The sequence below is a fragment of the Hemibagrus wyckioides genome, linkage group LG12 (assembly GCF_019097595.1).
Source record: "Hemibagrus wyckioides isolate EC202008001 linkage group LG12, SWU_Hwy_1.0, whole genome shotgun sequence".
In the NCBI taxonomy this organism is placed as follows: domain Eukaryota; kingdom Metazoa; phylum Chordata; class Actinopteri; order Siluriformes; family Bagridae; genus Hemibagrus; species Hemibagrus wyckioides.
The window spans coordinates 14,711,051-14,726,783 of record NC_080721.1 but is presented as its reverse complement, the minus strand read 5'-3'; the positions used below and the strand labels follow the sequence as shown (position 1 = coordinate 14,726,783).

At 45.3% G+C, this 15,733-nt stretch overlaps 1 protein-coding gene across 2 annotated transcripts in view; it reads left to right on the top strand.

Moving 5' to 3' along the window:
• The first annotated feature begins 373 nt into the window (after positions 1-373).
• LOC131362777 (protein shisa-6-like) overlaps positions 374-15,733 on the top strand; it is a 94,506-nt gene continuing 79,146 nt past the window's right edge. For both annotated transcript variants that reach the window (XM_058405048.1, XM_058405047.1), the window contains exon 1: positions 374-931. In XM_058405048.1, coding sequence (XP_058261031.1) covers positions 387-931 — 545 coding nt within the window. In that variant the 5' untranslated portion in view covers positions 374-386. The remainder of the gene's footprint in view (positions 932-15,733) is intronic.

Here is a 15,733-nt window from a genome sequence, read left to right as displayed (position 1 = left end):
CAGATTCAACTTAAAAATCGGAGGGAAATGAATATAAAGTTGAACATTTTTACCGGAAATGCAGTTCTGCTGTCATCATGTGTGTTCCTCTTGTTTTTCCTGCAGGCGAACAGCGCGCGTCAAGCTTTCGGTGTCTCGAACATAAAGAAACTTGCGTTATAAAGCGGGACCGAGCCGAAAATGTGCGCGCGCGAACGTGTGTGTATGTGAAACCAGACTTTTATGATCCTCCCGTGATCTAGTCCGGAGCATGAGGTGCGTAACAGCGGAGGAGGCGCGAGGAGCAGCAGCGGTGCGCACGCGGACCGGTCCCACAGTGCGCGCAAGAAAAACGCGCGCGCTGAAAAGTGTGTAAAGAGCGAGCGAGCGAGCGAGAGCCGGAAGACATGGGCATCCAGCACCTCCTGCTGCTCCTAATCTACCTGGACCCGCTGTGCGCGAGCAAGAAACAGGGAAAACACGCGCCACGGCGCCCGGGCAAAGCCAAGGAGCTCAACGGCACCGCTACCGTGGTCGCCCCAACTGCTCGCGCTGCTGTCCCGCGGGTCCGCGCGCCCTCCCCGGTCGGAGGAGACCACGACACGTGCCTGGGTTATTATGACGTGAGCGGCCAGTACGATAAGGAGTTCGCGTGCAACAACACGGACCACCGGTACTGCTGCGGCAGCTGCTTCCTGCGCTTTTGCTGCCCGGTGCGCGCCAAGAGGCTCGAGCAGCGCGCGTGCACCAACTACAACACGCCCGACTGGGTGAAGACGCAGCCGCCGTCGCCTGCGCCGACCGCCGACACCTACGACCCTGCGCTGGACCGCACCAACACCACCGTGTACATCACGTGCGGCGCCATTGCGCTCGTGCTGCTGCTCGGCATCGCCGCCAAGGTGGCGTACGACAAGGCCACGCGCCCGCCACAGGAGATGAACGTGCACAGGTGAGACCTCCTTACGAACTCCAAACAGACTCGAGATGAGTGTTCAGACCGCGTGCTACGGCTTCATTAGTACGAAATGTGCTGAATAAAAGTCCCTGCACGTGCCGATTCGGAAAGTATTTTACTGGCTTTGTTATATTTCACGTAGAAGGATGGAAAGAAAAGCGGAACAGCGGAAATGTTTACAGAGAAGGATGTAATAAGTTTAAAGTCTTATGACTTTATTACGACATCAGACGGGGGGGGGCAAGTCAGATTCTAATGAGATGAAACAGCACGTGCTGAAATTTTAATTAAAGGAATGTTTTGGGAGGAAACTCAAATTTACACCAAATGGTGCAGTAAATCAGCCAAGAGAGGGGGGGGGGGCAGAGAGAGAGAGAGAGAGAGATTAGAAACAGAGAAAAAAAGAAAGGAGGAAAAGAAAATATAAAGAAAAAAATAGAAATGGGGGAATATACTCTCACAGTTATTATTATTATTATTATTATTATTATTATTATTATTATTATTATTATTATTATCTGATGCTCCACCAATAATAAATGGGTTAAAATGTGTGTTATTGTTGCTGTAGTGAATGGAAGGAGTCTCCAGTGCCAGTTTTTCAGGACAGAGAGTTTACACTTGTTTCTTTTTCGTTCTTGTTTTATTGAATATTGTAGGAAATTTCTCAGCATTTAAAGACACAGTTGTCATTATACTCGTGTGTCTCATTGTGCTCCTGTGTCTCACTGTGCTCGTGTGTCTCATTATACTCGTGTGTCTCATTATACTCGTGTGTCTCATTATACTCGTGTGTCTCAGTGTGCTCGTGTGTCTCATTATACTCGTGTGTCTCATTGTGCTCGTGTGTCTCATTATACTCGTGTGTCTCATTGTGCTCGTGTGTCTCATTATACTCGTGTGTCTCATTGTGCTCGTGTGTCTCATTATACTCGTGTGTCTCATTGTGCTCGTGTGTCTCATTATGCTCGTGTGTCTCATTGTGCTCGTGTGTCTCATTATACTCGTGTGTCTCATTGTGCTCGTGTGTCTCATTATACTCGTGTGTCTCATTGTGCTCGTGTGTCTCATTGTGCTCCTGTGTCTCACTGTGCTCGTGTGTCTCATTATACTCGTGTGTCTCATTATACTCATGTGTCTCATTATACTCGTGTGTCTCAGTGTGCTCGTGTGTCTCATTATACTCGTGTGTCTCATTGTGCTCGTGTGTCTCATTATACTCGTGTGTCTCATTATACTCGTGTGTCTCATTGTGCTCGTGTGTCTCATTATACTCGTGTGTCTCATTGTGCTCGTGTGTCTCATTATGCTCGTGTGTCTCATTGTGCTCGTGTGTCTCATTATGCTCGTGTGTCTCATTGTGCTCGTGTGTCTCATTATGCTCGTGTGTCTCATTATACTCGTGTGTCTCATTATACTCGTGTGTCTCATTATGCTCGTGTGTCTCATTATACTCGTGTGTCTCACTGTGCTCGTGTTGAGCGTCTTCTCCTCTTTGATCATGTCACCAAGCGCACGGATCAATAATATTAGCCGATAATGCCGCGTCTCGTTTCCCTCGTCCCCCCCGACAGCCGGCGCTCATCATGCGGAAGCCGCTCCTCTACATAAAACTGCTGGGTGATTTTCACGTCCCAACGAGAGATAACGGCAGCGTGATGTGAGACGTGTCCCAGCTGCACCTCATTTAAAGTAAATAGGTTAGAAGAGATGATTCTTTCTCCCAGCCATGATGTGGACTACTTTTCAGTCTCAGGGAAAAAATCCTGCTTTTTATGGATCTGACAAACCAACAAACTTCCGTCCCAAATTCCTGTCCTAGAATTCATCTCAGCCTCAGACGTCATGCAGTTATTACACATCTATAAACACCATGTCACAATTACCACCAGATAATAACTCACCTCCAGAAATGATATACACACCATCGCCCAAGAAAATCACAAAAATGTTCCTTTCTTTCCTTTCCTTTCCTTTCCTTTCCTTTCCTTTCCTTTCCTTTCCTTTCCTTTCCTTTCCTTTCCTTTCCTTTCCTTTCCTTTCCTTTCCTTTCCTTTCCTTCACCTCCCTTCCCTTCCCTTCGTTCCTGTCTCACGTCTCAGCTGTGGAAGCCGTGTGTGAAAAAAAGTGGGAAGTCTCGTCCTGAACATTAGAGAGACCTCTCAGACTCATGAGCTGTGTACAGGTTTATGAAGACGCTGGGAGATTTGTCCTGACTGTGAGTTCTGTAGCAGGTGAATGCAGTGTGTTGAGGAATACAGTAACAGCAGCTCTGATGATTCACAGGTTTTCATTAATCATTAATATCTCATGTCTGAAAGCTGATAATCTCACACACTAATCCACATGACGCTGAGCATCTGACAGTAACGGTGTGGTCTGATGTGGATGTAGGTGTAGGTGTGTTTCCTGCTCTAACACAACCTGCGTATGAGTGTGAAAGGTGTGTTAATGAGCTGCTGAGCTGAATCAGGTGTATGAACAGGAAACTGTGAAAAAACATGGGATTAAATCTTTAATCCGGCTCGTTGAGTGAGCAGGGCTTTCAATTCCCACGGCTTTCATCTGTTTCACACTAAGTGAGTGTGTGTGTGTGTGTGTGTGTGGGGGGGGGTCGTAATCTTCTTACTCGAGTCAAAAATCACCTGAACATCATCTCTGTAATAGAAACAGGATCGTTGAGAATGATTGTTCATTTCCTTTTCCCCTAACTGTCCCCAACTCCCTCCTTCTGTTCCCTTCCCGTCCCGTCCCTTCCCTTCCCTTCCGTTCCGTTCCGTTCCGTTCCCTTCCCTTCCCTTCCCTTCCCTTCCCTTCCCTTCCCTTCCCTTCCCTTCCGTTCCGTTCCGTTCCGTTCCGTTCCCTTCCCTTCCGTTCCGTTCCGTTCCGTTCCCTTCCCTTCCGTCCCCTTCCCTTCCCTTCCGTTCCGTTCCGTTCCCTTCCCTTCCCTTCCGTTCCCTTCCCTTCCCTTCCCTTCCCTTCCCTTCCCTTCCCTTCCCTTCCCTTCCCTTCCCTTCCCTTCCGTTCCCTTCCCTTCCCTTCCCTTCCCTTCCCTTCCGTTCCGTTCCGTTCCGTTCCGTTCCGTTCCGTTCCGTTCCCTTCCCTTCCCTTCCGTTCCCTTCCGTTCCCTTCCCTTCCGTTCCGTTCCGTTCTGTTCCGTTCTGTTCCGTTCCGTTCCGTTCCGTTCCCTTCCCTTCCCATCCTTTCCGTTTCCTTCTCTTCTCTTCTCTTCTCTTCTCTTCTCTTCTCTTCTCTTCTCTTCTCTTCTCTTCTCTTCTCTTCCCTTTCCATCCTCCTTTTCTTTTCCTTTTCCTTTTAAAGATCGTACAGAATAAACAGAATGAAGTGAATGAAGTGAATGAAGTGAATGAAGAGAATGAAAGCTGGTTCCTGATCTGTAATTATATAAATGGTGTAATTGAGTGAAGTGGATCACACAGTGCTGCTGTGTGTCCATTACTCCATTAAGCTATAACTGAGCTCTCTTTCCATCCAACACCATCACAGGAGATAATCAGAGACGAACATCACACCTGCTGGGCTGCAGGGTGAGGTTTACCTTGAGACCACAGAGAGAAGTGGAGACGAGACGAGACAGAGGTAGCAAGTAAGACAGAAACAGAGACTGTGAGGTGAAGACAGAGACTGAGAAATAGAGTGAGACTGAGACAGAGATGAGACTGTGAGGTGGAGACAAAGACTGTGAGGTGAAGACAGAGACAGGGACTGAGGTGGAGACAGAGACTGTGAGGTGGAGACAGAGACTGTGAGGTGAAGACAGAGACAGGGACTGAGGTGGAGACAGAGACTGTGAGGTGGAGACAGAGACTGTGAGGTGAAGACAGAGACAGGGACTGAGGTGGAGATGGAGATGAAACTGTGAGGTGGAGACAGAGACTGTGAGGTGGAGACAGAGACTGAAAGGTGGAGACAATGATGAGACTGTGTGGTTGAGACAGAGACAGAATCTGTGAGGTGGAGAAAGAGACTGCAATAAGACTGTGAGGTGCAGACAGAGGTAAGACTGTGAGGTGGAGATAGAGACTGAGATGAGACACAGAGGTGGAGACAGAGACTGTGAGGTGGAGACAGAGACTGAGATGAGACACAGAGGTGGAGACAGAGACTGTGAGATGGAGATAGAGACTGAGATGAGACAGAGAGGTGGAAATAGAGACTGTGTGGTGGAGATAGAGACTGAGATGAGACAGAGAGACAGAAACTGTGAGGTGGAGACAGAGACTGAGATGAGACACAGAGGTGGAGACAGAGACTGTGAGGTGGAGATAGAGACTGAGATGAGACAGAGAGGTGGAAATAGAGACTGTGAGGTGGAGACAGAGACTGAAATGAGACACGGAGGTGGAGACAGAGTCTGTAAGGTGGAAATAGAGGCTGAGATGAGACAGAGAGGTGGAGACAGAGATGAGTCTGTGAGGTAGAGACAGAGACTGAGATGAGACAGAGAGGTGGAGCCAGAGATGATACTGTAAGGTAGAGACAGAGACTGAGATGAGACAGAGAGGTGGAGACAGAGAAAAGACTGTGAGGTGGTGACCGAGATGAGACACAGAGGTGGAGACAGAGACTGTGAGGTGGAGACAGAGATGAGACTGTGAGGTGGAGACAGACATGAGACTGTGAGGTGGAGACTGTGATGAGACAGAGAGGTGGAGACAGAGACTGAGATGAGACACAGAGGTAGAGACAGAGACAAGACTGTGAGGTGGAGACAGAGACTGTGAGGTGGAGACAGAGATGAGACTGTGAGGTGGTGACCGAGATGAGACACAGAGGTGGAGACAGAGACTGTGAGGTGGAGACAGAGATGAGACTGTGAGGTGGAGACAGAGACTGTGAGGTGGAGACAGAGATGAGACTGTGAGGTGGAGACTGAGACAGAGATGAGGAGACAGAGATGAGACTGTGAGGTAGAGACAGATACTGAGATGAGACTGTGAGGTGGAGACAGAGACCAGACTGAGGTAGAGACAGAGACTGAGATGAGACTGTGAGGTGGAGACAGAGATAAGAGTGTGAGGTGGAGACTGAGACAGAGATGAGACAGAGGTGGAGACAAAGACTGTGTTACCTCCACAGTGCTTTTGGATTTTACACAGTGCTCCAAATTTCTCCCAGTTTTCTCCCAGTTTCTGCCCAGTTATCTGATGCTCCTGTCACACAACACCTGCTGCTCTACAGGGTGAGGGTGCTGAGGAGAACTGAGCGACTGCTGTATCCTGCAGATGTTCCTCACACACACTGCTGATTGGCTTATGGAGCTCTGAATGTGAGGACTGCAGTTTGTCTGGGTTTTCCAGCTGCTATCTCAAACATGGTCCATCGCTGGAGATCAGTGATGTAACTATCCTACACCCTAGCTGAGAGGGAAGGACTTCCTGTTCATGAGAGTTATGCTAGCCAATCACAGCACAGCAGGAACTCGCTTCATGTTAATATGGATTTAGCTGTTTATATATCCAGCTGTTTATTCACTGCATGTTTCTGGCCAAGTGCCAGAGTGTGTGTGTGTGTAAGTGTGAATGAGTGTGTGTTAACAGGGCTGTGTGTGTGTGTAACAGGGTTGTGTGTGTATGTGCATGTGTGTGTAGGGCAGTCTGTATGTGTGTGTGTGTATGTGTATGTGTAGGGAAGTGTGTATGTGTGTAGGGCAGTATGTTTTTATGTGTAGGGCAGTGTGTGTGTGTGTGTGTGTGTGTGTAGGGCAGTCTGTATGTATGTTTGTGTGTGTATGTGTAGGGCAGTGTGTATGTGTGTGTGTGTGGGGCAGTGTGTGTGTGTGTGTGTGTGTGTAGGGCAGTGTGTGTGTGTGTGTGTGTAGGGCAGTATGTATGTGTGTGTGTGTGTAGAGCAGTGTGTGTGTGTAGGGCAGTGTGTGTGTGTGTGTGTAGGGCAGTCTGTATGTGTGTGTGTGTGTATGTGTAGGGCAGTGTGTATGTGTGTGTGTATGTGTAGGGCAGTGTGTATGTGTGTGTGTGTGGGGCAGTGTGTGTGTGTGTAGGGCAGTCTGTATGTGTGTGTGTGTGTGTATGTGTAGGGCAGTGTGTATGTGTGTGTGTGTATGTGTAGGGCAGTGTGTGTGTGTGTGTGTAGGGCAGTGTGTGTGTGTGTGTGTGTAGGGCAGTCTGTATGTGTGTGTGTGTGTGTAGAGCAGTGTGTGTGTAGGGCAGTGTGTGTGTGTGTAGGGCAGTCTGTATGTGTGTGTGTGTGTATGTGTAGAGCAGTGTGTGTGTAGGGTAGTGTGTGTGTGTAGGGCACTGTGTGTGTGTGTGTGTATGTGTAGAGCAGTGTGTGTGTGTGTGTGTGTGTGTAGGGCAGTGTGTGTGTGTGTGAGTGTATAGGGCAGTGTGTTTGTGTGTGTGAGTGTAGGGCAGTGTGTGTGTGTGTGTAGGGCAGTGTGTGTGTGTGAGTGTATAGGGCAGTGTGTTTGTGTGTGTGAGTGTAGGGCAGTGTGTGTGTGTGTGTGTGTGTAGGGCAGTGTGTGTGAGTGTATAGGGCAGTGTGTTTGTGTGTGTGAGTGTAGGGCAGTGTGTGTGTGTGTGTGAGTGTATAGGGCAGTGTGTTTGTGTGTGAGTATAGGGCAGTGTGTGTGTGTGTGTAGGGCAGTGTGTGTGTGTGTGAGTGTATAGGGCAGTATGTTTGTGTGTGAGTGTAGGGCAGTGTGTTTGTGTGTGAGTGTAGGGCAGTGTGTGTGTGTGTAGGGCAGTGTGTGTGTGTGTAGGGCAGTGTGTGTGTGTGAGTGTATAGGGCAGTGTGTTTGTGTGTGAGTGTAGGGCAGTGTGTGTGTGTGTAGGGCAGTGTGTGTGTGTGTGTGAGTGTATAGGGCAGTGTGTTTGTGTGTGAGTGTAGGGCAGTGTGTTTGTGTGTGAGTGTAGGGCAGTGTGTTTGTGTGTGAGTATAGGGCAGTGTGTGTGTGTGTGTAGGGCAGTGTGTGTGTGTGTGAGTGTATAGGGCAGTATGTTTGTGTGTGAGTGTAGGGCAGTGTGTTTGTGTGTGAGTGTAGGGCAGTGTGTGTGTGTGTAGGGCAGTGTGTGTGTGTGTAGGGCAGTGTGTGTGTGTGAGTGTATAGGGCAGTGTGTTTGTGTGTGAGTGTAGGGCAGTGTGTGTGTGTGTAGGGCAGTGTGTGTGTGTGTGTGAGTGTATAGGGCAGTGTGTTTGTGTGTGAGTGTAGGCCGGTGTGTGTGTGTGTGTGTGTGTAGGGCAGTATGTGTGTGTGTGTGTGAGTGTATAGGGCAGTGTGTTTGTGTGTGTAGGGCAGTGTGTTTGTGTGTGTAGGGCAGTGTGTTTGTGTGTGTGAGTGTAGGGCAGTGTGTGTGTGTGTGTGTAGGGCAGTGTGTGTGTGTGTGTGTGTATAGGGCAGTGTGTTTGTGTGTGTGAGTGCAGGACAGTGTGTGTGTATGTGTAGGGCAGTGTGTGTGTGTGTGTGTGTGTGTGTGTGAGTGTATAGGGCAGTGTGTGTGTGTGTGTGTGTAGGGCAGTGTGTGTGTGTGTGTAGGGCAGTGTGTGTGTGTGTGTTTGTGTGTGAGTGTATAGGGCAGTGTGTTTGTGTGTGTAGGGCAGTGTGTGTGTGTGAGTGTATAGGGCAGTGTGTTTGTGTGTGTAGGGCGGTGTGTGTGTGTGAGTGTATAGGGCAGTGTGTGTGTGTGTGTAGGGCAGTGTGTGTGTGTGTGTGTGAGTGTATAGGGCAGTGTGTTTGTGTGTGTGAGTGTAGGGCAGTGTGTGTGTATGTAGGGCAGTGTGTGTGTGTGTGTGTGAGTGTATAGGGCAGTGTGTTTGTGTGTGTGAGTGTAGGGCAGTGTGTGTGTGTGTGGAGGGCAGTGTGTGTGTGTGTGTTTGTGTGTGAGTGTATAGGGCAGTGTGTTTGTGTGTGTAGGGCGGTGTGTGTGTGTGTGTGTAGGGCAGTGTATGTGTGTGTGAGTGTATAGGGCAGTGTGTTTGTGTGTGTGAGTGTAGGGCAGTGTGTGTGTGTGTGTAGGGCAGTGTGTGTGTGTGTGTGAGTGTATAGGGCAGTGTGTATGTGTGTGTGAGTGTAGGGCAGTGTGTGTGTGTGTGTAGGGCAGTGTGTGTGTGTGTGTAGGGCAGTGTGTTTGTGTGTGTGAGTGTAGGGCAGTGTGTGTGTGTGTGTAGGGCAGTGTGTTTGTGTGTGTGAGTGTAGGGCAGTGTGTGTGTGTGTGTAGGGCAGTGTGTGTGTGTGTGTGTGTGTGAGTGTATAGGGCAGTGTGTTTGTGTGTGTGAGTGCAGGACAGTGTGTGTATGTGTAGGGCAGTGTGTGTGTGTGTGTGTGAGTGTATAGGGCAGTGTGTTTGTGTGTGTGAGTGTAGGACAGTGTGTGTGTGTGTGTGTGTGTAGGGCAGTGTGTGTGTGTGAGTGTATAGGGCAGTGTGTTTGTGTGTGTGAGTGTAGGGCAGTGTGTGTGTGTGTAGGGCAGTGTGTGTGTGTGTGTGAGTGTATAGGGCAGTGTGTTTGTGTGTGTGAGTGTAGGGCAGTGTGTGTGTGTGTAGGGCAGTGTGTGTGTGTGTAGGGCAGTGTGTGTGTGTATAGGGCAGTGTGTTTGTGTGTGTGAGTGTAGGGCAGTGTGTGTGTGTGTGTAGGGCAGTGTGTGTGTGTTTGTGTGTGAGTGTATAGGGCAGTGTGTTTGTGTGTGAGTGTATAGGGCGGTGTGTGTGTGTGTGTGTAGGGCAGTGTGTGTGTGTGTGTGTGTGAGTGTATAGGGCAGTGTGTTTGTGTGTGTGAGTGTAGGGCAGTGTGTGTGTGTGTGTGTGTGAGTGTATAGGGCAGTGTGTATGTGTGTGTGAGTGTAGGGCAGTGTGTGTGTGTGTGTGTGTGAGTGTATAGGGCAGTGTGTTTGTGTGTGTGAGTGTAGGGCAGTGTGTGTGTGTGTGTGTGAGTGTATAGGGCAGTGTGTATGTGTGTGTGAGTGTAGGGCAGTGTGTGTGTGTGTGTGTAGGGCAGTGTGTGTGTGTGTGTGTGTGTGTGTATAGGGCAGTGTGTATGTGTGTGCGAGTGTAGGGCAGTGTGTGTGTGTGTGTAGGGCAGTGTGTGTGTGTGTGTATAGGGCAGTGTGTATGTGTGTGCGAGTGTAGGGCAGTGTGTGTGTGTGTGTAGGGCAGTGTGTGTGTGTGTGTGTATAGGGCAGTGTGTATGTGTGTGCGAGTGTAGGGCAGTGTGTGTGTGTGTGTGTGTGTATATGGCAGTAGCAGTCTCTCCTCTGGGATTTAGCTTGCATGTGTAATAGCAGTGAGATGTAGGCATGTTTAGGCAGAGCAGTGTTCTCCTCTCAGTGCATTAGTAAAATCGATCAGTGGAATGTCGAGGTCTCGTCTTTCTCCTCCTCCCCCTCTCTCCTTTCTGCTTCTCTCTTTTCTTTCCTTTTAGATTTTTCTTTCTCCATACTCTTTTTCTTTTCTGTTTTTTTTTAACTGAACTCATCTTATTCTACATTTCTTTACTCATTTCTTTCCTTCCATCCATCCATCCATCCATCCATCCATCCATCCATCTGTCCCTTCATCTATCCATCCCTCCATTCATCCATCCATCCATCCCTTCATTCCTCCATCCAGCCATCGCTTTATCCCTCCATCCATCCATCCATCCATCCATCCATCCATCCATCCATCAGAATGGAGCGTGTATGAGTGTATGTGTGTATGAGTGTATCAGTGTATGTGTGTATGAGTGTATGAGTGTATCAGTGTATGAGTGTATCAGTGTATGAGTGTATGTGTGTATGAGTGTATGTGTGTATCAGTGTATGTGTGTATGAGTGTATGTGTATGAGTGTATCAGTGTATGAGTGTATCAGTGTATGTGTGTATCAGTGTATGTGTGTATGAGTGTATGTGTATGAGTGTATCAGTGTATGAGTGTATGAGTGTATCAGTGTATGAGTGTATCAGTGTATGTGTGTATGAGTGTATGTGTGTATCAGTGTATGTGTGTATGAGTGTATGTGTGTATCAGTGTATGTGTGTATGAGTGTATGTGTGTATCAGTGTATGTGTGTATGAGTGTATGTGTGTATCAGTGTATGTGTGTATGAGTGTATGTGTATGAGTGTATCAGTGTATGAGTGTATCAGTGTATGTGTGTATGAGTGTATGTGTATGAGTGTATCAGTGTATGAGTGTATCAGTGTATGTGTGTATGAGTGTATCAGTGTATGAGTGTATCAGTGTATGTGTGTATGAGTGTATGTGTGTATCAGTGTATGTGTGTATGAGTGTATGAGTGTATCAGTGTATGTGTGTATGAGTGTATGTGTGTATCAGTGTATGTGTGTATGAGTGTATGTGTGTATCAGTGTATGTGTGTATGAGTGTATGTGTATGAGTGTATCAGTGTATGAGTGTATCAGTGTATGTGTGTATGAGTGTATGTGTATGAGTGTATCAGTGTATGAGTGTATCAGTGTATGTGTGTATCAGTGTATGTGTGTATGAGTGTATGTGTATGAGTGTATGTGTATGTGTGTATCAGTGTATGTGTGTATGAGTGTATGTGTATGAGTGTATCAGTGTATGAGTGTATCAGTGTATGTGTGTATGAGTGTATCAGTGTATGAGTGTATCAGTGTATGTGTGTATGAGTGTATGTGTGTATCAGTGTATGTGTGTATGAGTGTATGTGTGTATCAGTGTATGTGTGTATGAGTGTATGTGTGTATCAGTGTATGTGTGTATGAGTGTATGTGTGTATCAGTGTATGTGTGTATGAGTGTATGTGTATGAGTGTATCAGTGTATGAGTGTATCAGTGTATGTGTGTATGAGTGTATGTGTATGAGTGTATCAGTGTATGAGTGTATCAGTGTATGTGTGTATGAGTGTATCAGTGTATGAGTGTATCAGTGTATGTGTGTATGAGTGTATGTGTGTATCAGTGTATGTGTGTATGAGTGTATGTGTGTATCAGTGTATGTGTGTATGTGTGTATGAGTGTATGAGTGTATGTGTGTATGAGTGTATGAGTGTATGAGTGTATGAGTGTATCAGTGTATGTGTGTATGTGTGTATGAGTGTATCAGTGTATGTGTGTATGAGTGTATGAGTGTATGAGTGTATGTGTGTATGTGTGTATGAGTGTATGTGTGTATCAGTGTATGTGTGTATGTGTGTATGTGTGTACGTGTGTATGTGTGTATCAGTGTATGTGTGTATGAGTGTATGAGTGTATCAGTGTATGTGTGTATGAGTGTATGAGTGTATCAGTGTATGTGTGTATGAGTGTATGTGTGTATGAGTGTATGAGTGTATGAGTGTATCAGTGTATGTGTGTATGAGTGTATGAGTGTATGTGTGTATGAGTGTATGTGTGTATCAGTGTATGTGTGTATGAGTGTATGAGTGTATGAGTGTATGTGTGTATGAGTGTATGAGTGTATGAGTGTATGAGTGTATCAGTGTATGTGTGTATGAGTGTATGAGTGTATGTGTGTATCAGTGTATGTGTGTATGAGTGTATGTGTGTATGTGTGTATGAGTGTATGAGTGTATGTGTGTATGAGTGTATGAGTGTATGAGTGTATGAGTGTATCAGTGTATGTGTGTATGTGTGTATGAGTGTATGTGTGTATCAGTGTATGTGTGTATCAGTGTATGTGTGTATGTGTGTATCAGTGTATGTGTGTATGTGTGTATGAGTGTATGTGTGTATCAGTGTATGTGTGTATGTGTGTATGTGTGTATGAGTGTATGTGTGTATCAGTGTATGTGTGTATGTGTGTATGAGTGTATGAGTGTATGAGTGTATGAGTGTATCAGTGTATGTGTGTATGAGTGTATGAGTGTATGTGTGTATGAGTGTATGTGTGTATCAGTGTATGTGTGTATGAGTGTATGAGTGTATGAGTGTATGTGTGTATGAGTGTATGTGTGTATGAGTGTACGTGTGTATGAGTGTATGTGTGTATGAGTGTATGAGTGTATGTGTGTATGTGTGTATGAGTGTATGTGTGTATGAGTGTATGAGTGTATGAGTGTATGAGTGTATGTGTGTATGTGTGTATGAGTGTATGTGTGTATGAGTGTATGAGTGTATGAGTGTATGAGTGTATCAGTGTATGTGTGTATGAGTGTATGTGTGTATCAGTGTATGTGTGTATGTGTGTATGAGTGTATGTGTGTATGAGTGTATGAGTGTATGAGTGTATCAGTGTATGTGTGTATGAGTGTATGAGTGTATGTGTGTATGAGTGTATGAGTGTATGAGTGTATCAGTGTATGTGTGTATGAGTGTATGTGTGTATCAGTGTATGTGTGTATGTGTGTATGAGTGTATGTGTGTATGAGTGTATGAGTGTATGAGTGTATCAGTGTATGTGTGTATGAGTGTATGAGTGTATGTGTGTATGAGTGTATGTGTGTATCAGTGTATGTGTGTATGAGTGTATGAGTGTATGAGTGTATGTGTGTATGAGTGTATGTGTGTATGAGTGTATGTATGTATGAGTGTATGAGTGTATGTGTGTATGTGTGTATGAGTGTATGTGTGTATGAGTGTATGAGTGTATGAGTGTATCAGTGTATGTGTGTATGTGTGTATGAGTGTATGTGTGTATGAGTGTATGTGTGTATCAGTGTATGTGTGTATGAGTGTATGAGTGTATGTGTGTATGAGTGTATGTGTGTATCAGTGTATGTGTGTATGAGTGTATGTATGTATGAGTGTATGAGTGTATGTGTGTATCAGTGTATCAGTGTATCAGTGTATGTGTGTATGAGTGTATGTGTGTATGAGTGTATCAGTGTATGTGTGTGTGTGTATGTGTGTACGTGTGTATGTGTGTATCAGTGTATGTGTGTGTGTGTATGAGTGTATGTGTGTATGAGTGTATGTGTGTATCAGTGTATGTGTGTATGTGTGTATGAGTGTATGTGTGTATCAGTGTATGTGTATGTGTGTATGAGTGTATGTGTGTATCAGTGTATGTGTGTATCAGTGTATGTGTGTATGAGTGTATGAGTGTATGTGTGTATGTGTGTATGAGTGTATGTGTGTATGAGTGTATGTGTGTATGTGTGTATGAGTGTATGTGTGTATGAGTGTATGTGTGTATCAGTGTATGTGTGTATGTGTGTATGAGTGTATGTGTGTATGAGTGTATGACTGTATCAGTGTATCAGTGTATGTGTGTATGAGTGTATGTGTGTATGAGTGTATGAGTGTATGTGTGTATCAGTGTATGTGTGTATGAGTGTATGAGTGTATCAGTGTATGTGTGTATGAGTGTATGTGTGTATGAGTGTATGAGTGTATGTGTGTATGTGTGTATGAGTGTATCAGTGTATGTGTGTATGAGTGTATGAGTGTATCAGTGTATGTGTGTATGAGTGTATCAGTGTATGTGTGTATGAGTGTATGAGTGTATCAGTGAATGAGTGTATGTGTGTATGTGTGTATCAGTGTATGTGTGTATGTGTGTATGAGTGTATGTGTGTATGAGTGTATGTGTGTATGAGTGTATGTGTGTATGAGTGTATCAGTGTATGAGTGTATGAGTGTATGAGTGTATGAGTGTATGTGTGTATGAGTGTATCAGTGTATGAGTGTATGAGTGTATGAGTGTATGTGTGTATGTGTGTATGAGTGTATCAGTGTATGAGTGTATGAGTGTATGAGTGTATGAGTGTATCAGTGTATGAGTGTATGAGTGTATCAGTGTATCAGTGTATGAGTGTATCAGTGTATGAGTGTATCAGTGTATGAGTGTATGAGTGTATGAGTGTATGTGTGTATGAGTGTATCAGTGTATGAGTGTATGAGTGTATGAGTGTATGAGTGTATGAGTGTATCAGTGTATCAGTGTATGAGTGTATCAGTGTATGAGTGTATCAGTGTATGAGTGTATAAGTGTATGAGTGTATGTGTGTATGAGTGTATGTGTGTATGTGTGTATGTGTGTATGAGTGTATCAGTGTATCAGTGTATGAGTGTATCAGTGTATGAGTGTATCAGTGTATGAGTGTATAAGTGTATGAGTGTATGTGTGTATGAGTGTATGAGTGTATGTGTGTATGTGTGTATGAGTGTATGAGTGTATCAGTGTATCAGTGTATGTGTGTATCAGTGTATGAGTGTATGTGTGTATGAGTGTATGAGTGTATGAGTGTATGAGTGTATCAGTGTATGAGTGTATGAGTGTATCAGTGTATGAGTGTATGAGTGTATCAGTGTATGAGTGTATGAGTGTATGTGTGTATGAGTGTATGTGTGTATGAGTGTATGTGTGTATGAGAGTATCAGTGTATGTGTGTATGAGTGTATGAGTGTATCAGTGTATGTGTGTATGAGTGTATCAGTGTATGTGTGTATGAGTGTATGAGTGTATCAGTGTATGTGTGTATGAGTGTATCAGTGTATGTGTGTATGAGTGTATCAGTGTATGTGTGTATGTGTGTATGAGTGTATCAGTGTATGTGTGTATGTGTGTATGAGTGTATCAGTGTATGTGTGTATGAGTGTATGAGTGTATCAGTGTATGTGTGTATGTGTGTATGAGTGTATCAGTGTATGTGTGTATGAGTGTATGAGTGTATCAGTGTATGTGTGTATGTGTGTATGTGTGTATGAGTGTATCAGTGTATGTGTGTATGAGTGTATGAGTGTATCAGTGTATGTGTGTATGAGTGTATGTGTGTATGTGTGTATCAGTGTATGTGTGTATGTGTGTATGTGTGTATGAGTGTATGAGTGTATCAGTGTATGAGTGTATCAGTGTATGTGTGTATGAGTGTATGAGTGTATGTGTGTATGTGTGTACGTGTGTATGTGTGTA